The sequence below is a fragment of the Heptranchias perlo genome, chromosome 18, assembly GCF_035084215.1.
Source record: "Heptranchias perlo isolate sHepPer1 chromosome 18, sHepPer1.hap1, whole genome shotgun sequence".
Classification (NCBI taxonomy): domain Eukaryota; kingdom Metazoa; phylum Chordata; class Chondrichthyes; order Hexanchiformes; family Hexanchidae; genus Heptranchias; species Heptranchias perlo.
The window spans coordinates 15,681,644-15,702,239 of record NC_090342.1 but is presented as its reverse complement, the minus strand read 5'-3'; the positions used below and the strand labels follow the sequence as shown (position 1 = coordinate 15,702,239).

The window sequence follows — 20,596 nt, the reverse complement described above, 5'->3', positions numbered from 1 at the left end:
GCATTCCAGATCATAACATTTCCAGATTCATTGTGAAGCTGCCCCAGTAAAACGTCCATTATAATTGAAGCAACTCCACTCAGTTAAGGTTGCACTGTAACTGGTGTGTAAGAGTATGGACAAACCAAGACAGTTGAGTACATTTGGAATGACTATATATGTTTCAGTTAGATTTGGTTCCTATTTTGTTTTAACATTGGCCCAAAATTTGCTGTAGCCGGTCTAAGAACAGTGCCTGCCGTTAGTTCGAATTGCCCTTGCCATGAGATTTTGCTCTGCAAGTTGCTGGATCTGTGAGTTGGAAATGGTGCGCACCGTCTTCAGAGCATTTCAGATCTGTGTGAACAGGACAAGCAACTGTGTATCTCTTTAAACAATCATATTGAAGGATAGTCACTTACAATTGCACTTTCAAATTCCCAATTATCTAGCCTTTGGCCCTCCATTTCTGCAGCTCAATCAACCCTCACCTCCACCTTTGATGCCCTCATCCCCATTAAAACCATTACTCTCTCTCTCTCACCCTGGTTGTTCCCCCTGCTATGGCCTCATCTCCGCTCCCTTAAATCCAAGGCACGCAGACTTGAACGTTTATAGTGGACAACTGGTTTAGCCATTCATAGCCAGATCTGGCTGGACCACATAAAGCACTATTGGGTCCGGCTCTCTTCTGCCAAAACGGCTCACTATTCCAGGATCATCCTGGAATGCAAAGAAAAGCCCCGGCTTCTCTTCACCACCACAAACCATCTTCTTAAACCCCTCTCCCCAGCCTCCTCCACCCTCACCTCCAACGAAAAGTGCAAGGAGCTCATGGATTCTTTGTCACTAAGATTGAGACCGTCTGTTCAGCTGCCTCTGCTGCTTCCCTCCCTTCCCCTAGCCCACCAAGCCAAACTTCCCCTAAGGTTCCCCCTTGCCCTAGCCCTGAACTCTAGTTCTTTCTCTAGTTTCTCTCCGAACTCGTCATGACCATGAGACCCACCTCCTGCTCCCTCAGCCCTATTTCCACGAAACTGCTGACCACCCAACTTCCCTTCCTGGCCCCCATGTTAGCTGATATTGTTAACGGTTTGCTCTCCTCAGGTACTGTCCCCCTCCCCTTCAAATCTGCCATCATCACCCCCCTCCTCAAAAAACCCAACCTTGACCCCTCTGTCCTTGCACACTACCGCCCCATCCCTAAACTCCCTTTCCTCTCCAAAGTCCTTGAACATGTTGTTGCCTCCCAAATACGTGCCCATCTTTCCTGCAACTCCAAGTTTGAATTCCTCCAATCAGGTTTCCGCCCCAGCCACAATACTGAAACGACCCTTATCAAGGTCACAAATGACATCCTGTGTGACTGTGACAATGGTAAACTATCTCTCCTCATCTTTCTTGACCTGTCTGCAGCCTTTGACATGGTTGACCACACCATCCTCCTCCAACGCCTCCTGCGTCATCCAGCTGGGTGAGACTGCGCTCGCCTGGTTCCATTCTTATCTATCCAGTCATAGCCAGAGAATCACCAACAATGACTTCTCTTCCCGCTCCCGCACCGTTACTGCTGGAGGCCCCCAAGGATCTATCCTTGGCCCCATCCTATTTCTCATCTACATGATGCCCCTCAGCAACATCATCCGGAAACACAATGGCAGATTCCACACGTATGCTGACAACACCCAGCTCTACCTCACCACCACCTCTCTCGAACACTCCACTGTCTCTCATTTGTCACACTGCTTGTCTGATGATGAGCAAAGATTTCCTCCAACTAAATATCGGGGAGACCGAAGCCATTGTCTTTGGTCTCCGCCACAAATCCGTTCCCTAGCCACTGACTCCATCCCTCTCCCTGGCCACTGTCTGAGGCTGAACTAGACCATTCGCAACCTTGGCTACATATCTGTTCCAACACCAAGACTGCCTACTTCCACCTCCGTAACATTGCCCATCTCCCCCACAGCCTCAGCTCATCTGCTTCTGAAACCCTCATTCATGCCTTTGTTACCTCGAATATTCCAATGCTCTCCTGGCTGGCCTCCCATCTTCCACCCTCCATAAACTTGAGCTCATCTAAAACTCTGCTGCCCGTATCCTAACTCGCACCAAGTCCCGTTCTCCCATTACCCCTGCGCTTGCTGACCTACGTTGGCTCCCGGTCTGGTAATGCCTCACTTTTAAAATTCTCATCCTTGTTTCCAAATCCCTCCATGTTCTCGCCCCTCCCTATCTCTGTAACCTCCTCCAGCCCTACAACCCTCAGAGACCTCCGTGCTCCTCCAATTCTTGCCTCTTGTGCATCCCTGATTTTAATTGCTCCACCATTGGCAGCCGTGCCTTCAGCTGCCTAGGCCTTAAGCTCTAGAAATCCCTCCCTAAACCTCTCCGCCTCTCTACCTCTCTCTCCACCTTTTAAGATGCTCCTTAAAACCTACCTCTTTGATCAAGCTTTTGGTCACCTATTCTAATGCCTTCTTATGTGTTTCGGTGTCAAATTTTGTTTGGTAACCACTCCTGTGAAGCACCTTGGGACATTTCACTACCTCAAAGGCGCTATATAAATGCAAGTTGTTGTTAAATGAACAGCGCAGAGTCTGAACAAGGAAGCATTAGTTAGAATAGTGATTTCAATGTCAAGTCAGGTAATGTAAGAGAAATAGAGGGGAAAAAAAAATTGGATTAAGAGAGAGGAGAAAAAAACAAAAAGAGAAAGTTCTAAAAATTTAAAATTAAATTCTTTTTAAAAAAGAAATCTCCAACAACAATTAAAACCTGAAGCATGAGATTCCACACTTGTAATAATTAATTTTCAGTACCAGTGGGTTTATTTGGCAGGAATTAACACTTATCACGCTGTTAAAAAGGCACGTAGACTGAAACAGACAAATCGTAACTTTCTGTGGCGAGTTTAGTTCGTATCTACCATGCAAGTACAGGAACTTCACACCGTTTAATGTATTTGAATGGTGAGGCAGACAACGAGATGCCATTTCGCGAAGATAACGGCGGAGCAGTGCATCTCGGACAGCAACTTTTGGATTTTCGTGTTTAACTGCGCGTCCTAGCCATCAGCCTCACCATTATTTTAACAGCAAATTCTGGGCCATTATATGGCACCTTTTTAAGATGTCTAAATATCTACCTATGTTTAGTCGAGTTTTTTCAGGTACGGAATGCTCCTGACGAAAACCTCATGGAATTCTTCAACAGAAGAAAGGGAGTATATTCTTCTTTTATTGTTCATAGCCACTTTTGCTGAATTTTATTTTGCTCTTTTTTTCAGGCAATGCAAATGGATGTAAAAAAATTGAATATCACCTTACTTCGGATATTCCGTGAAGGAATAGCTGCTGCCTTGGGTCTTTTGCCACAGCAAGTACATATTAATCACCTCAATGTAAGTTACCTTCCAGCCTCTGAAAGTCAATGAGCAACTGTATTTGCAGCATTCATCCACATTAGCCTGTTGATGTTGTAAAAATTATGTAGTGTTGCGGTAAAGGACAATAATACGGCCTCACGAGTGTAAATGTTATCCCAGTACCGCTTTGCACAAAAGATAACGTTCGTTTTGACTATGGGCCAGAATTTGTTGTAGCAGGGCATCTAATGGCATCTGCCCGTCAGTTAGACTTGCCCCTGCATCCTTCAGCTCAAAACGTTCTTTCCCACAAAGTTGCTGAAAGTGCGAGCTGATAACAGCGCAGCGAGGGCAACAGGGCATCTAGGACCTGAGGGAACAGGGCAATCAACAGGGTATCTCCTCAACCGGTGAGATTTAAGGATTGGGAAACAAACACAAGAAGGACTGAGAAGGAGGGTGAATTAAAGGGGATAAATTTAATGTCAAATCAGGTACAGAAAGAAAAATAAAGAGTGGGAAAGAAAGATTCGATTAAGAGAGAGGGAAAAAAAGAGACAGAAAGGAAAAGTAAGAAATTTTTAAAAAAAAATTTGACACTTTTAAAATCGTCCTGAAAAATTAAAAACTGAAGGAATGAAACTCCACACTTGTAATAGTTAATTTTTGGTGCCAGAGAGGTTGATCAGCAGTCATTAACACTTAACACGTCGTTAAAAGGGTACTTACACTTGTAATGACAAGTCTTAACTTTCTGCGGTGAGTTTAATGGGAAATTAATGGGCAAATACAGTAAGTTCCTTTTAGAAAAAAGGGGAGGTTAAGGGCGTGATGCCGTTTTCGCTAAGCTAACGGCGGCAGCACAACTCGGACAGCAACTTTTGGATATTCCTATTTAACCGCTCATCTGCTTCTCGTTTGAAGTTGCTGTCCCATTTACCCATAAATAACAGCGAGCGTCATCAACCTTGTCGTTATTTTGACAGCACATTCTGGCCCTACGGGTCTTCATTTTTTCAAAAATAAAATGTAAAGCATTGTATTTAATAAATGTTACACTGCTACAATTATGATGATCTAATTAAATCTGATAAGTTATTCATCTAAAGCTTAATCATGTTGTAGCAGCTACCACAGAAGAAATGCAATTCTTCATTAGCAAATTGTGCTTTTCTTTTAAAATCTGCAAAATATTCTACATAATGTTAAAGGACAAATTTGTAGTTTATACCACAGTTATCTTCAATATTGTTGGCAGTTACTTGAAAGCTTGAGAAAAGCTAATGAAGATAGCTAAGAGCTAATGGATCCTAATATGTGCAGTCACACTAGCAGCTTTATGAAAAACACTCCAATAATCTGTTCCCTTCCCCCTCCTGTCGCCTTGTTTTTTTAAATCTGTCAGCTATAAATTCTAATTAACCCCCGAGAACAGTGGGCAAGGGGGGCAGGTGGGTGGTGGAAATTGTTGGTTTTGGGAGCGGGACCGAATCCCGGCTCCAACCCGCCGACTTCCGGGTTCGACCCAGATGTATCTGGGTGTGCGCGCGCTTCTGAAACCCAGAAGTCCCATCGGCACTTAAAGCCGACGGACCGATATTTAAAGGTCCAATTAACGCCATTGAAGCAGTTAAGGGGATTAAATTTTTGTGTATTCAGCTAGACAAACTATTTTAACTATCCCTTAACGTGTCTCCCGTGGCCTCCGTAAGACGCCATGGAAACGGAGGCGAGTTGCAGCCAGCACCCATTTGGACCTTTTAAACCAGTGATTGATACACGTGAAGAAAAGGTGAGTTTTTGCAGGAAGGCAATCAGTTCTTGCAGACAAACCTTTGGCTGTGAGTTCTTTGTGTTTAGACTGAAATTTCTTTGTTCACACTCAGAATTCTTGTGTTCATACATATTTACCTACATTTTGGACCCCCTCAAACTGACACCATCAGGATGGGGGAACTCTCTTTCGCAAACAGCAATTGATGCTCGCTCAATTGCTAATTTTAAATCTGAGATAGATAGCTTTTTGGCAACCAAAGGTATTGAGGGATATGGGCCAAAGGCAGGTATATGGAGTTAGATCACAGATCAGCCATGATCTTATCAAATGGCGGAGCGGGCTCGAGGGGCTGAATGGCCTATTCCTGCTCCTATATTCCTACATTCCTATGCAGAGCTGCTCCCGGCTGGGCCTGGTGGCCACGCATTGCTCGTCGCAGTTAAAGTCACTACTGCCCTCAATTTCTTCGCCTCTGGATCCTTCCAGGGCACTACCAGTGACATCACCAGGATCTCTCAGTTGTCTACACATAAGTGAATGCAACGGGTCATGGGTGGCTTGTTTGCCAGAGCATCCGACTACGTCAACTTCCCCATCGACGACATCAGCCATACTGAGAGGGCAATGGGTTTCCACTCTCTGGCCGGCTTCCCACGGGTACAGGGCGCAATTGATTGCACACACATAGCAATCTGAGCAACTCCACGTGAGCAAAGAATGTTCATCAACCGAAAGGGATATCACTCCATCGATGCGCAACTGGTTTGCGACCACCGGAAGAGGTTTCTGCAGGTGTGTGCCAAATTCCCGGGCAGCTGCCATGATTCCTTCATTTTGCCAGAATCCAACATCACGGCCCTCTTCCATGCACAAGACAGACTTAAGGGCTGGCTCCTTGGAGACAAGGGATACCCCCTGCAGACATGGCTCATAGCATCTCTGAGAAACCCCACCATAGAGGCGCAGCAGTTGTACAATAATAGTCACATCACCACCAGGTCTGTCGCTGAACAAGCCATAGGACTGCTCAAGATGCGCTTCAGGTGCCTGGATCGATCTGGGGGATCCCTTCAGTGCTCACCAGCGAGGGTGTGCAGAATAATCGTCGTGTGTTGCGTTCTGCACAACATTGCTCAACAGAGAGGGTTACAGGTATATGGGGTCCATGAAGCATCTGCACCTGCCATCACCATTGAAGAAGACAAGGATGAGGAGGAGGAGGACAATGGACAACCTATTGGCAGAGCAGTGGCACACCTGGTCGCTCATGATGCCAGCGAGTCATTTATATTTGATAGATTCTCATAAGGAGATCTGTAAAGTGAAGATAGTCAAGTACTCAGACAACCTGGAATGACCACCACCAATATCAGCACCCCCCCCTCACCCCCACCTCCATTTGCACAAAACAGTCCTACATCCACACATACACCCATTGTAAACACACCCAATGGGTGGCATCAAGGCTCGTCGTTCATGATAAAGCGCATGAAAGGGCACTTTCACAAAAGGGACTTAAGAATGGACACTGGTGGTGGCAGTGGTGGTGAGAATTATAACATTTAATGTGCAGGTAAGAAAAAAACAATTATAAATGAAAAACATGGCATTGGGTCAGACATCCTTGTGCATACCCTCGGTGATCATAAAGCCTTTGCCTTCCTCTTCCTACTACTTCTACAGGGTGCATCCCTTGTGGCTTCAGCAGAAGTAGTGACAGGTTGCTCAGGTCCTTGCCCTGACTGCTGAAATGCTCTGGGCCTACGCCCTCTGTGTTTTGGAGCCCATGAGGGCCCCACCAAAGTCCGCTCCACCTGCACTTGTGCAGGGGCCCTCTTGGCCATCTGGAGAGGAGGCAGCATTGCGGGTACCGGTTGAGGGGGGGGGGGGGGCAACGGTTTAGATGTGGGAGCACCTCGAGTGGAGTCCCCACTTCCATGTCCCCTTTTGCCATCATCCTTCTCCTGGGCCAGGCCCACATCACTCCTACCACTCTGCTGGACAACAGCTTGGAGGACATGTGTGATGCCTTGTAAGGCCACTGCTAATGTATCTGTCCGCCTGTTTAAGGCGGCAGAATGTTGTTCACCGAGTCTGCACTGCCGTTGTCAGGGCCTGAATGGACTCATTTGTGAGCCATGCTTGAAGTGCAATGCAGCCTTCCATTCTCTCTCTCGCAGACATTCCTGCACATACCTGTGCCACCAGTTCACTAATGCTGGAGGTGGACCCCTCCATCCTCTCCACTATTGTGGAGGGTGAACGTGGCAACTCTTCCAGTACGTCGCAAAGGTGCATCTATACCTCGATCATTCTCCTTTTCAAGATGGTCCCCGGAGTTCAGCATCTCTGTCCAGCTGAGCAGAGCTTGGAGAGGAGTGCGCCCACCGAAAGGGACTCTGCACAGCTGCCCCTGCCACCAGTGTCGGCTCGTGCTCACTTGTATGTGGTGACTCAGTAGGTGACAACCCAACTAACTCTCTCTCTAATAGGACCTACCGAGGTGTGAGTATCTGCGCTGGTGCATAGCTCACTATAATGTGACGGTGCGCCCTCAGAAGCATGGAGCTCCTCTGAGGAATCACCCTCATCCTTGACGTCTGCCTATTCAGCACTCCTTGAAGGCCCTGGCAGAGAACATACAGCAATATTAAGAATTATCACAGAAGTGATGTTGCAATGAGCATCCTGAGGTCAATTATTGATTACATCAATTCATATTGTGTGTGAGAGATGTTAAAGTTCTGTTACCAGACGTTTGCAAGGTGCCAGCCTTGGCATCTCCGACGGCCAGGCCTTCCTGCGTCCGGCTTAGTTCCAAGGCCGCCTCCTCCGCCTCTTTTGGGGCCACTATTTTTGGTGGCCACCTTCCAGTCCGACTCCGCTCCCATGCATTTTGCACTCTCTTCTCCTACAAGGGGAGAAAGAACAGACATGTGAGAGCAAGGGTGACAGGGTCACCCGATGGATGCGTTGCTTTGGGTGAGGCTGCCCATGAAAGTGATGCATCAGAGGGTGAGTATCAGACAGATTCATGACATTGCATCAGGATTGGGGTGTGTGGGGTTGGTGCGTTCACAAATGGAAGGTGAGGAAGTACACAGTGAGTGAAGGTAAGTTGATACTGAGCCTTAAGTGGGTGTGAGGAGTGATAATGGAGTAGGCTTGGCAGGACAGAGTGAGAGGGGGTGTAATGTTCACCACAGGATGTAGGTGAATCAGTAACTGTACTCACTTTTCCTGACCTGGTTAGGTCATTAAATTTCTTCCTGCACTGCACCCAAGACCTGGGCACCGTGCTACTGTTGCTGACCTGTTCTGTCACCTCCAGCCACGCCGCCTTGGTGACAGAAGCAGGTTTCTTCCTCCTGTCATCTGAGTATAACAACTCCCTTCTGCTTCTCACAGCAGCCAGTAGTATCTCAAGGGAGGTGTCCGAGACCCTGGGTGCTGCCTTTCCTCTGTCCTACCGTTCTGCTTTTTACTCCTTTCTCCTTCGAAATGCATTGTTGCACTGGCCCTTTAAATAGTGGGCTTTAAATCACGTCATGCGGGTGCGCAGTACGCCCGCTGCACAGTTTGGCGATGCGAAACCTGGAAGTAGAATTAAGTGCTGTCAATTGAGTCGCAATCGCTCGAGAACACTTGAGCAATTTTTTTCCCTGTTTCCCACCCGCTTATTGACTCCCCACCCACCCACCCCCGCCCACCCCACCCCTGCTGAGATCCTGCCTCATTGTTAAAATTTACCCCTATATTTCACCACTGGAGAGTAATTGATTTATAAATGAGTCTTGGAACACTGCTGCTTTATACTAGGTGCTTTTATGTTTTAGACTTTTTTGGAAATTTAGTACTATATGTAGACTGTAAAATTAGTATTTCCATTAAAATAATGCAGATAACTGAGGTGAGAGTTGTGAGAATTGTTCATCCAGTAATATCATTGTCATCTTTATTTTTATGTTTGGGAAAATACACAGGAAAAGAAAAACTGCATCGAATTTTATATATCTTCAATGAATGATAAAACTGGCATGTTAGATCCGATACCTTCTGAAGAAGTGATGCAATCGCTCAATGAAAATATGCTGCACCAAAGTCTGTCAGAGTTTGGCATAACACAGGTTACACCTGAGGTAAGCAACGGTTTACTTTTGATGGTCTTGATCGAGGAATGTAAGCAGGTTTGTACATATTTTGGAAGACTGGCTGGTTGAGCCAGATATTTTGAAATTGAGCTGAGCTACAGGTCTCTGTGTGAAAACTCAGGTTGGTCCAAAAAAACTCATAAGGGAAAAAAAAGGGAACAGGTGACTGATAGAAAAAGTTGTTGAGCAACAAATAATGCCATGATTACCTCCATTCTGTTGGTTTCTGGGTATTTTAACACTAAACTGCAGCAATTGTTATTTTACACTGCTGTAAAGTATGTCTTTGCAAATGGAACTTGATTTGATTAAAATCTAGAATTGTTACCAGAAGCAGCTCCTTTTTCTTGTGTTTGTATATCATTTTTTACATATGCAGGCCAAACGATATCTGGATAGCACAATGATTTTACTGTTGCACGTGGCTACAGCTTTCAGAAAACAATGGCAATGTATTCTAGGAATAGGAAGTATTATTGCTAAGATTAATATTTTTGGTTCTTTTGTGCTTCTGAAGATAAAAGGGTCCAGGATGATAGAAGGTGAACCAGATTGTCCTTGGTCTTTTTTTGACCAAAAATTCCTATGTTCCTAGGAGAGTTGTCTATGCTGTGTACTGGAATACTGAACCATTTTTACACTTTTGGCAGCTGTTGTCCATATTCAGCACACCCAAGTAAGATATAACAGAGCCAAATGCAGAGTAAAGCTGTCTTTACTCTGCCCCAACAAAGTGTTTATTTCCCAATGTACATTTTTCTGCTTCGGAAATCAGCCAACTTCACCAACGTGTGATTTTTTTTTTGTGTTGGTTCAGAAGACTAAACCTCAGTCATATAAAATGCTTGCAGCTGACGGAGAGATTTTTCACCCATTAGTCTAGATAGATTCCAACCTAGCTCCAGAGACGAAAGGACAATCTATTATACCACCCAGTTCCCCTAAAATATACCACAATTTAATGTCCATGCAGAAATCTGGAATATTAATATAAAAAGTGTATATCATGCATGTGATAAATCTTCTGAAAAACTTTATAATTTTTTTCTTTGTAGGCTCCTTAGGTAAAATAAATAATTTTTTCACTTGAAATTACTGTTGGAAAATGTAATTAGGATATTAGGATCTAGATATTTGATGACGTTGCACCTGTTTTACAGGCGAAAAACAGGTGCAAAGCATTCAATATGGCGGGAGCCAGGTATGCGGCACATGCCATAATGTTATAGACATCAAAAAATGCATCCAGGGCCCATGCCTGAAACAAGCATTAGGCCCTTCACATCTGCAAATAGGGAGCCTCATCCCTTTTTGAGGCCCCCTTTGTAAAATTGGGCTGCCCTGAATGGAGCCGTGATGGGCCGGCTACGTTCAGGAAAACCAGGACTAAATGTGGCCTAACCAACGGTCCTTTAGGGGACCACTGCAGGTCGCCACCAAAAAGTAAGTTTTGTGGAAAAAATACTTACGTGAATGTGGAGCTGGGAGGAGCAGGTGCGTTCCGACTGACTCCACATTAAAACCACGGGCCGCTGCCGGCCACCACTCGCCCACTTCCGATTGCAGCCCTCTCTCTCCCGATTGCTGCCTTCCTCTCCTGATCGCCACCTCCCTCCCTCCAGATCTCTATTCCCCCCTCCCCCCACACCCCTCCCTTCTGGGACCTACCTGAGGGCCGCTGTCGGCAAAGAGCTGCCTGGGAATGCCCATCAGGTGTCTGTAGCTCAGATGTAAATGAGGCCTGAGGCCCAAAATAAACGTGTCACACTTTTTTAACACTGTGAAATTACAATAGGAAAACGGAACCCACAGAAGCCAGCACAAACCATGATTACTGCGACTCACTGACATCAATGAAAGGATACTGATGAACATTGCAGCTCAGCTACATAGGCACCAGTAAATTAATAAATTACTTGAGCAGCAGCTGTCACTGAATCAGTAACTTCATAAAGCAGCAGGCACCAGCAAGTTAATAAATTAACACATTAGAGGGCATCAATCAATTAAGAAATTATTGTCAAATAATGAGACTCAACTTAAGTTTCTAACCAGCTTTGAAAGTCATGTTGTCACCTCATCATCCCGCTCCCCGCCTCGCCCCTCAGAAAGCACTGACCTCTTGATGAATACAGTTCCCTCTGATACTTTACCAGATGGCCATTTTCTGTGTTGGGGCGAGATGACAGCAGCAGGCACCAGCAAATTAAATGTAGAAGTGTGTGCCAATGAATCAATAAATTCATACAGCAGAGGGCACAGCAGCAAATAAATTGATGGAGCAGCGGGCACAGCACTAAATGAATAAATTAATGGAGCAGCAGGCACCAGGGAATGAATATAAACATAATTTAATAGGACAAAGTCAGCATGGCTTTATGAAGGGAAGTCATGTCTGACAAATTTGCTTGAGTTCTTTGAGGACATAACGTACAGGGTGGATAAAGGGGAACCAGTGGACGTAGACTTCCAGAAGGCATTCGACAAGGTGCCACATAAAAGATTATTGCTCAAGATAAAGAATCACTGGATTGGGGGTAATATTCTGGCATGGGTGGAGGATTGGTTATCTAACAGGAAGCAGAGAGTTGGGATAAATGGTTCATTCTCGGACTGGCAACCAGTAGCCAGTGGTGTTCCGCAGGGGTCGGTGCTGGGTCCCCAACTCTTTACAATCTATATTAACGATTTGGAGGAGGGGACCGAGTGTAACATATCAAAGTTTGCAGATGATACAAAGATGGGAGGGAAAGTAGAGAGTGAGGAGGACATAAAAAACTTACAAGGGGATATAGACAGGCTGGGTGAGTGGGCGGAGATTTGGCAGATGCAATACAATATTGGAAAATGTGAGGTTATGCACTTTGGCAGGAAAAATCAGAGAGCAAGTTATTATCTTAATGGCGAGAAACTGGAAAGTACTGCAGTACAAAGGGATCTGGGGGTCCTAGTGCAAGAAAATCAAAAAGTTAGTATGCAGGTGCAGCAGGTGATCAAGAAGGCCAACAGAATGTTGGATTTTATTGCTAGGGGGATAGAATATAAAAACAGGGAGGTATTGCTGCAGTTATATAAGGTATTGGTGAGACCGCACCTGGAATACTGCATACAGTTTTGGTGTCCATACTTAAGAAAAGACATACTTGCTCTCGAGGCAGTACAAAGAAGGTTCACTTGGTTAATCCCGGGGATGAGGGGGTGGATATATGAGGAGAGGTTGAGTAGATTGGGACTCTACTCATTGGAGTTCAGAAGAATGAGAGGCGATCTTATTGAAACATATAAGATTGTGAAGGGGCTTGATCGGGTGGATGCGGTAAGGATGTTCCCAAGGATGGGTGAAACTAGAACTAGGGGGCATAATCTTAGAATAAGGGGCTGCTCTTTCAAAACTGAGATGAGGAGTAACTTCTTCACTCAGAGGGTAGTAGGTCTGTGGAATTTGCTGCCCCAGGAAGCTGTGGAAGCTACATCATTAAATAAATTTAAAACAGAAATAGACAGCTTCCTGGAAGTAAGGGGAATTAGGGGTTACGGGGAGCAGGCAGGAAATTGGACATGAATTTAGATTTGAGGTTAGGATCAGATCAGCCATGATCTTATTGAATGGCGGAGCAGGCTCGAGGGGCCGATTGGCCTACTCCTGCTCCTATTTCTTATGTTCTTATTATGTTCTTATGAATAAATTAATGGGACAACAGACATCAGTGAATCAATAAATTCATAGAACAGGCAGAGCAAAAAAATTGAATAAAATAATGGAGAAGCAGGTACCAGTGAATTAATGGAACAGCAGTCACAGCAACACATCAATCAGGGGAAACCCAACAAATTAATAATATACCAGTAAATTTGTTAATTTATAGGCCAGCCGGCACACCAACAAATAAATGAATGAAGCAGCAGACATTAGTGAATTAATAAATTAATTGAACAGTGGGCATACCAAGAAATCTATAAATGATTGGACCAGTGGGAACAGCAATAAATCAATAAGTTAATGGTGTTTCAATGTTAAATGTTGATAAATAAAATGCGAAACAAAATCATGACATAACAAGGTTTGCCGATAGATATAGATAGCTGCTTGGAAATTATGCATTTGGAACTCGAGCCATATTAGAGAGATTGGTGATATGTACATGACTCAATAATTTATAGGTATGTAAAGAAAAGAGTTTTTGTGTGAGAACTTGAAACTTCAGTAAGCAATTGATTGTGAGTAATGATAAAGGAATTCTGGCTGATCGAGTCGATAGATCTTGATTTATGGTAGCTGTGTGCACAAGGCTTGTTTGTATTTCCAGTAGCTGGAATCTTTTCAGAATTGAAGATGGTAAACAGCTGATCAGACTAACGGTTGTTTACCAGAGCTGGCCTGGTAACAGCTGAGCAGGTGCTTATTTGACATAAAAACAGAAAATGCTGGAGAAGTTCAGCAAGTCATTGGAACAACGAAGCTCAAGGAACAGCACCTCATCTTTCATTTAGGCACTTTACAACCTTCCGGACTCGACACTGATTTCAATAACTTCAGATCATAACCACTGCTCCCATTTTTTTGGACAGCAAGTGCTGGAAATGGTTCTGCTGTTGCCATTCACAGCTACTGCTGACCAATCTTTTGTTTCTTAACCTGTCCCATTACCACCTTCCTTGCCTTGCATCATCATCCCTTTTGTCATTTAATCACTCCTGCCCTCCAGCCTTTCAGACCTTCCCTTTTGTTCTTTCCTTCCCTCCCTTCCTCCCGCACCCTTTCCCTGGCTCTGTACTTGCTTAAAAACTTTAACTCTTTAACATCTTCCAGTTCTGATGAAAGATCTTTGACCTGAAACATTAACTCTGTTTCTTTCTTCACAGATGTTGCCTGACTTGCTGAGTTTCTCCAGCATTTTCTGTTTTTATTTCGGATTTCCAGCATCTGCAGTATTTTGCTTTTGATTTAGTGCTTATTTGACACCTTTGTTTGAAGCTTGACTCCTGGTGGAGTCACATAGTTCAATTTGTTTGCTGTATTGTGTTCAAGCAGCATTCTCAGTTGTAGGCTAGCAGGTTAGTGGAGGACATTTTTGTAATGTGATGCCCAATGTCCGGCAGAAGTGTCGCTGTAGATGTGAGCTATGTGTATGTTTGCTCAAAAATGCTCAGCATATTTTAGAGCCTAGGAAAGGGAATGAGATTCAGAAAGGAGTAAAATGGATAGAAAAATGAAGGACTTTATTTGTCATTTATTGTACAGGTGCTAATTTATGTGCAAGGGTCTTGTCTCAAAATACATGCAATGTTATTCTTTTCCTTTGTGTATGTGAGTGCACAATCTGCACATGATCGAAATGTTAGCAATCACATAATATGCAACTGAATGAATGTACTGATGCCAATCCAAATGGCCATTCAGTAACAAGGCAAGAGAGTCTTCCATATTTGATTACATGCAAAATTGTGCTTTTAACTAAGATTAAAAAGACCATCATCTTTTTTCTGGCACAGTGCATTTTGCACATTTTTTCTTTCCAGGAGTTGGGAATGAAACAATGGAGTCAGCAGTCCCTCGTCACCTGGACAGAAAGCAATTCAGGGAAATTGCCATACTTGTTCATGTACATCTCAATCCATTCCACGATGGAGATCCTAACCTAAGCAGACAGCCTTGCAAGCTGTCATCTGTCTCAAAGCACTTGGGAAGTTTTGACTAGGACAAAATGAACGCATTGTCACAGGATTATGAGAAATGATATGTGTGTCACAGACTACCAGTGCTTTTAGAAAACACAGCGTTATCTACCTGTGGAGTAGGATTAGTTTCTGTTTACATATTTCAACATGTATGCTGTTGGTTACATCCAAACAGTAGTGAAGGCAGGTATGATAAAATTCCAACTATATTTTCTGTTGTCTCTTGTGCAACAGATTTGGGAGTCTGTTGCCTTAAACAATGGAGCTATCACCTGTCTTATATGTTATATAAGTCCCCTCAATGGCTTAATTGGTAAAGACTGCATGTACGCAGTATGTGTTGAATTAGCTGAACCTAGCTCAGGTGGCAGTAGGGCTGAAAAAATTGGTCTCAGCACCCCTTGGCTTGGAAGAGGAAAATTAGCCTAGAGGTAGTTTAGGCTCCTTCACTGACTCCTTGCTAGAAATTACACATGCTCGGATGTTGAATGAGGACAAGATTTGGCTCAGTATTGCCCTCCAACATTCACTACCTAGGTTTAACCATAAAGAATAGGTATTTCAGCAAGAAACTGGCACTTACTGAACTGTAATCCAGCAGGAGGCAATACATTTGGGGGTGAAGGGGGAAAATTGGCCAGCAAAAAAAAAAGTTTAGGGGACTGGTTGAGGCCTGCGTTAATACCTACAGAGGCTGAAAAGATGCCAGAAAATGGGACAGTGAGAGTAACTATGAATCTTCACTGCCACCAGCAAGGTTTTAGAATCTGTTTCTAAATCAACCCTCAGCTCCTGAAATGAACTGCGTACTTCAACAAAGGCAATTTCTACAGAATACATTGTGACAGGATTGTGGAAAATGAGTTGTACGTCCCAGACTATCTTCTGCAGACGCTGGTTACTTGTCATCCCGAGATGCACAATTGTGGCTAATAAACTGGGATAGGAGGAAATCACCTTCTGGTCATCTGCAGCCTTTCGCTGCCTCCATGTGCATTTTATGAAGAAAAGCCTATGTCTTGTTTTCTGTGTATTCCAGTGTTATGACATCTGTTTATTTTTTGAGCACATTTAATGCTTGGGTTAAACCGGTCCTATTAGCATACTCTAAATTTGGTAATGAAATTGGAGAAAAACATTGCACAAGACCTACTGGTAATGTGTCCAATTAAGGTAGACATGAGATCCAAATATAAGCGTGCACAACTTTTGACCAAGTGCAGATAAAAAATTGTATCCAAGATAGATGTATGTAACAAAGCCCCAAAATGCAGCAAAATTAGCTCGCAATTGTGCAAACAGGCCTTTTCTATCACTCACTAGAGGAAAACTAAGTGCTTTGAAAATTAATCCCATCATTACACAAATTTGTAATACATAATATTTCTCATTTGTACTTGGCTACTGTCAGTTTATTAGATGAAGGTAACAGTGAAAATGATTGAGCTGATGTATTAAGTATTGGTCTTTACTCGGAAACAGGGTCATTCGATTCTAAGTGGGATGGTTGGAATTATGGGTTACACCAGTAATTTCATGAAGGAGCTAAAGGCCACACCTGGTTTCCTAACTCCTTGGGGAACATAGTAGAAAATCAAAGCATCCACTAAGAAATGCTCTTAGCTTCTGTATATTTATTTTAATTCAACTTTATGACAATTATTATGATCAATGTTTAGAAAATATTTTTGATGTTATATGAAAGTAATGAGAGAGTTTAATCCAGCACATAAAATAAACAGTAATTTTCTTTTTAAATATATCTGCACCTTTTTATATCTATTTTGAGCCCTGACTAAATTGAAGTGATATTGGACAAATCCTAAGGATGTTAGAGGTTACTTGTTTACAGCATGTGAATTTCACAAAGAGAAAGGGGGCGATTTTAACCTAACCCACCTGTCCGGAAACTGGCAGGATCGGGTGCAGTCCTGGTTTTACACCCCACTCGATTTCACTCTCCATTGAAGTCACTATTCGAGGGTACTTGGCACCTGACAAATCACACACAAACAAGGGGTCAATACCCTCATGAGAGGAAGCGGAGAGTGGAATGAACTGCCAGGAAAAGGAGGAAGGAAAAATATAATAACTAATATTAAACTAGCTTGACAAAAACTGCATCACTGCACTTCACAGCTGCTGCAGGAAGATTTCTTAAGAACATAAGAACATTAGAAATAGGAGCAGGAGTAGGCCATACAGCCCCTCGAGCCTGCTCCGCTATTCAATTAGATCATGGCTGATCTTCAACCTCAACTCCACTTTCCTGCCCGATCCCTATATCCCTTGATTCCCTTGGAGTCCAAAAATCTATCGATCTCCGTCTCGAATATACTGAATGGCTGAGCATCCACAGCCCTCTGAGGTAGAAGATTCCAAAGATTCACAACCCTCTGAGTGAAGAAATTTCTCCTCATCTCACTCCTATATGGCTGACCCCTTATCCTGAGACTAAACACCCTTGGTTCTAAATTGTAAACAATTTTACAACACCAAGTTATAGTCCAACAATTTTATTTTAAAATCCACAAGCTTTCGGAGGCTTCCTCCTTCCTCAGGTGAATGTGGAAATGAAATCCTCGAACCTATCGCATTTATAAATCACAGAACAATGCCTGGTGATTACAGATAGTCTTTTCAACTGCCCGTTGCCAAGGCAACCAAAGTGTTCAGACAGACAGGTGTTACCTACAGGGCCACCGAATATACAAACGGCCAGAACTAAAAAAACAGATGATGTGGAGATGCCAATTAAAAAAAAAAGAGCGAGAGAGGCAGAAACATAGAAACATCTGGAAGGAAAAGACAGCAATTGACCCGTTATATTAAAAACAGATAACATTTGTTCGCTGGGGGGGTAATGTGTAGCGTGACATGAACCCAAGATCCCGGTTGAGGCCGTCCTCATGGGTGCGGAACTTGGCTATCAATTTCTGCTCGACGATTTTGCGTTGTCGAGTGTCTCGAAGGCCGCCTTGGAGTACGCTTACCCGAAGGTCGGTGGCTGAATGTCCTTGACTGCTGAAGTGTTCCCCGACTGGGAGGGAACCCTCCTGTCTGGCAATTGTTGCGCGGTGTCCGTTCATCCGTTGTCGCAGCGTTTGCATGGTCTCGCCAATGTACCATGCTCTGGGGCATCCTTTCCTGCAACGTATGAGGTAGACAACGTTGGCCGAGTCACAGGAGTATGAACCATGCACCTGGTGGGTGGTGTCCTCTCGTGTGATGGTGGTATCTGTGTCGATGATCTGGCATGTCTTGGTTCTGGACATTCCAGCCAGGGGAAACAGCCTCACAGCATCTACCTTGTGATGGTCAGTGAAGCAATTTCAAGAATCAGGTTTTTAGAGTGGGGTGCTCCAATCTGATAACTCCCAAAAAGGCACTGAATCCCTTTAAGCAATTTTCTTCGTGTATGATTAAATGTGCCGCTGTAAGCTGGTGTGTATCCCTGGCTGAGTGTAATTTGCTTTGTTTGAAATCATTTTAACAGATAAGTAGGAGAATTACATTTTGAAACCAGGTCAGTAAAATATTTTTGACAAGTGCATCTATTTCAATTGTTTTTTGTGCTTTGGTCTTCATAACTGTGACAGGCGCATATATAAATATTCATTGTTGCGAAATAAATCACAAAATGTAACAGAACTTCTAATAGAGATCTAGCCCATCAACCATGCACCCTGGACTAATGTCAATCTCTTGTTTCTTTTCAGAAAAATGCTTTGCATGGAGAACATGGGAGGGATGGGATCTGGAACAAAGAAGGTGTCTATGCTGTTGTTATATTCCTCACTGTCTTTGTCATTGTCATTACATGTTTAATGGTAAGATTCCTTTTTTTAATTGTATACTTTGCAAATAACTGTGCTAATGTATTCCAGTTTAAAACAAAGATTGAACTGTTGACTTTTGGGGTTATGATTCAGTGATGAGAATGTCCATCGTGCAATTTTGTACATGTTTAATTACATGAGCATTGTCATCATTTGTGGTACAGTTCGGGTGCAGTTTCTAGATCGTTTTCTGCATGTTGTTCAGAAATGTTCATAACTAACTTCTAATCAAAATTGTGTATAAATAAAAATATCAAACTGAACTTCACTTAAAGGCCTCATATATTTTAAATATTTCAATTTTATAGTTGTAAGATTCTGCCTTTCAGAGGACAAGACAAAGAACACTACTAACAGGAAGGAGACAGAGGGATGTTTGGCGCAGTGGTAAAGTGCGAGCTGGGTGGGAGAAACAGATATTTTTCTTTTGGCCGTGGTGATAGAGTGGTTAGATGTGGTTTTTGCATTCCTGATCCTCCTCATGTTGAGTTCTGATCTCAGCTCTGTCATCATGAGGAGGAGACAGCTGGAGGCCAGGAACTCCTCCACACGGAGGCAGAGATAATCAGAGGGGCCAATCACCTTTATATACTGCCTGGTAAGCATTGTCGAAGAATTGGTGAAAGCTTGGGAATAGATTGTCTGCTTATTCACCATGTGGGAATGGAGAATGATACAAATAGAATGAAGAAAAGAGATGGGAGGAATCTTATTTCTTTTTTTAAAAAAAAGATTCTCACCATCAAAAAAAATCTTTGCAAACCCTTGATTCCCCAGCTAAAGTTACACATTTGATGAACAAAACTCTACTCTGAGTAGGATATTTCAAAATAATGTAAGGCAATAAGGGGTGATTCTGTTTGAAGTCAAAATGGAAAATTGTACATGAGTTGTCTCTCCGCACCCGCCCCGCCCCACCCCAATCTTGTTCCACCCATATGGGTGCCATTAAGGAATTACAAACTAAAACACCAAGCTTGGTGTCATTTTTGGTGGTGTATTTACCAGCGTACAAAGTAGTGTAGAAGTGACATGTTTTATGTGCTGAAGAGGCCTACATCTGTTCTACTGGTTTGTTGCATTACATCTCACTGAAAAATCCTGATCTCAAAATCTCTCTATTGATATCTTCACTCTATGTTGGATTTGGTTGAGTAGGCCAGCCCTATTCAATGCTGTGTTTAGATTGGTAACTGGACTATTTCTGCATAATTAAATTTTATTTTTGTATTTGTCAGTTTCTATACAGGTTGAAGGAGAAGCTTCAGTTTCAAATCAACCAGGATAAACAGCAGAATCAGCAGATCAATCTTTCTTCTATCCCTGTGCAGCATCCACAGCCAGAGGTTAAAATTGCAAACAGTATGGTACAGCCTGGGCCTGTTCCCGGCACTGTAAGTGTTAGCATCGATCCCCAGGGTCAGCCTGTACCAGAGATCAAGCCTTGTGTTTCTTCTGGCCCCTCGCCATTCAAAATGAAGTCCGCTTGTCTTCAAGAAAGGTAAAAGAAAAACTTTAAAAATGGAAAATTGTTAAAATGAGAAGAAACAGATTGTGTTCTTTACTTTATGACCTACTTCAAAAGGAATGCAAATTAGCACTAAGCAGCAGTTGTAAATGGGGTACTTAACAGGGTAAATAATCAGTGTGAATGTTTATTAAAGTTTTTTTTAAATTAGCGTGACAGATTTGATTTTAATTAGGTGCGTAATTAATCTAAGTATTTGTAGTAGTTTAGGTGCCAAAATTGGTAATGTGAGGGTAGCTTTGATCTAATGTATCTAAAATGCTAAGTTACTTAAAA

The 20,596-nt window shown here is 43.2% G+C and overlaps 1 protein-coding gene across 1 annotated transcript in view; it reads left to right on the top strand.

Annotated features, from left to right (window-relative positions):
* LOC137334618 (receptor-type tyrosine-protein phosphatase R-like) overlaps positions 1-20,596 on the top strand; it is a 188,558-nt gene that overhangs the window by 47,483 nt on the left and 120,479 nt on the right. Inside the window, exons 3-6 of the mRNA XM_067999436.1 lie at positions 3,269-3,382; positions 9,107-9,262; positions 18,673-18,783; positions 20,031-20,293. Coding sequence (XP_067855537.1) covers positions 3,269-3,382; positions 9,107-9,262; positions 18,673-18,783; positions 20,031-20,293 — 644 coding nt within the window. The remainder of the gene's footprint in view (positions 1-3,268; positions 3,383-9,106; positions 9,263-18,672; positions 18,784-20,030; positions 20,294-20,596) is intronic.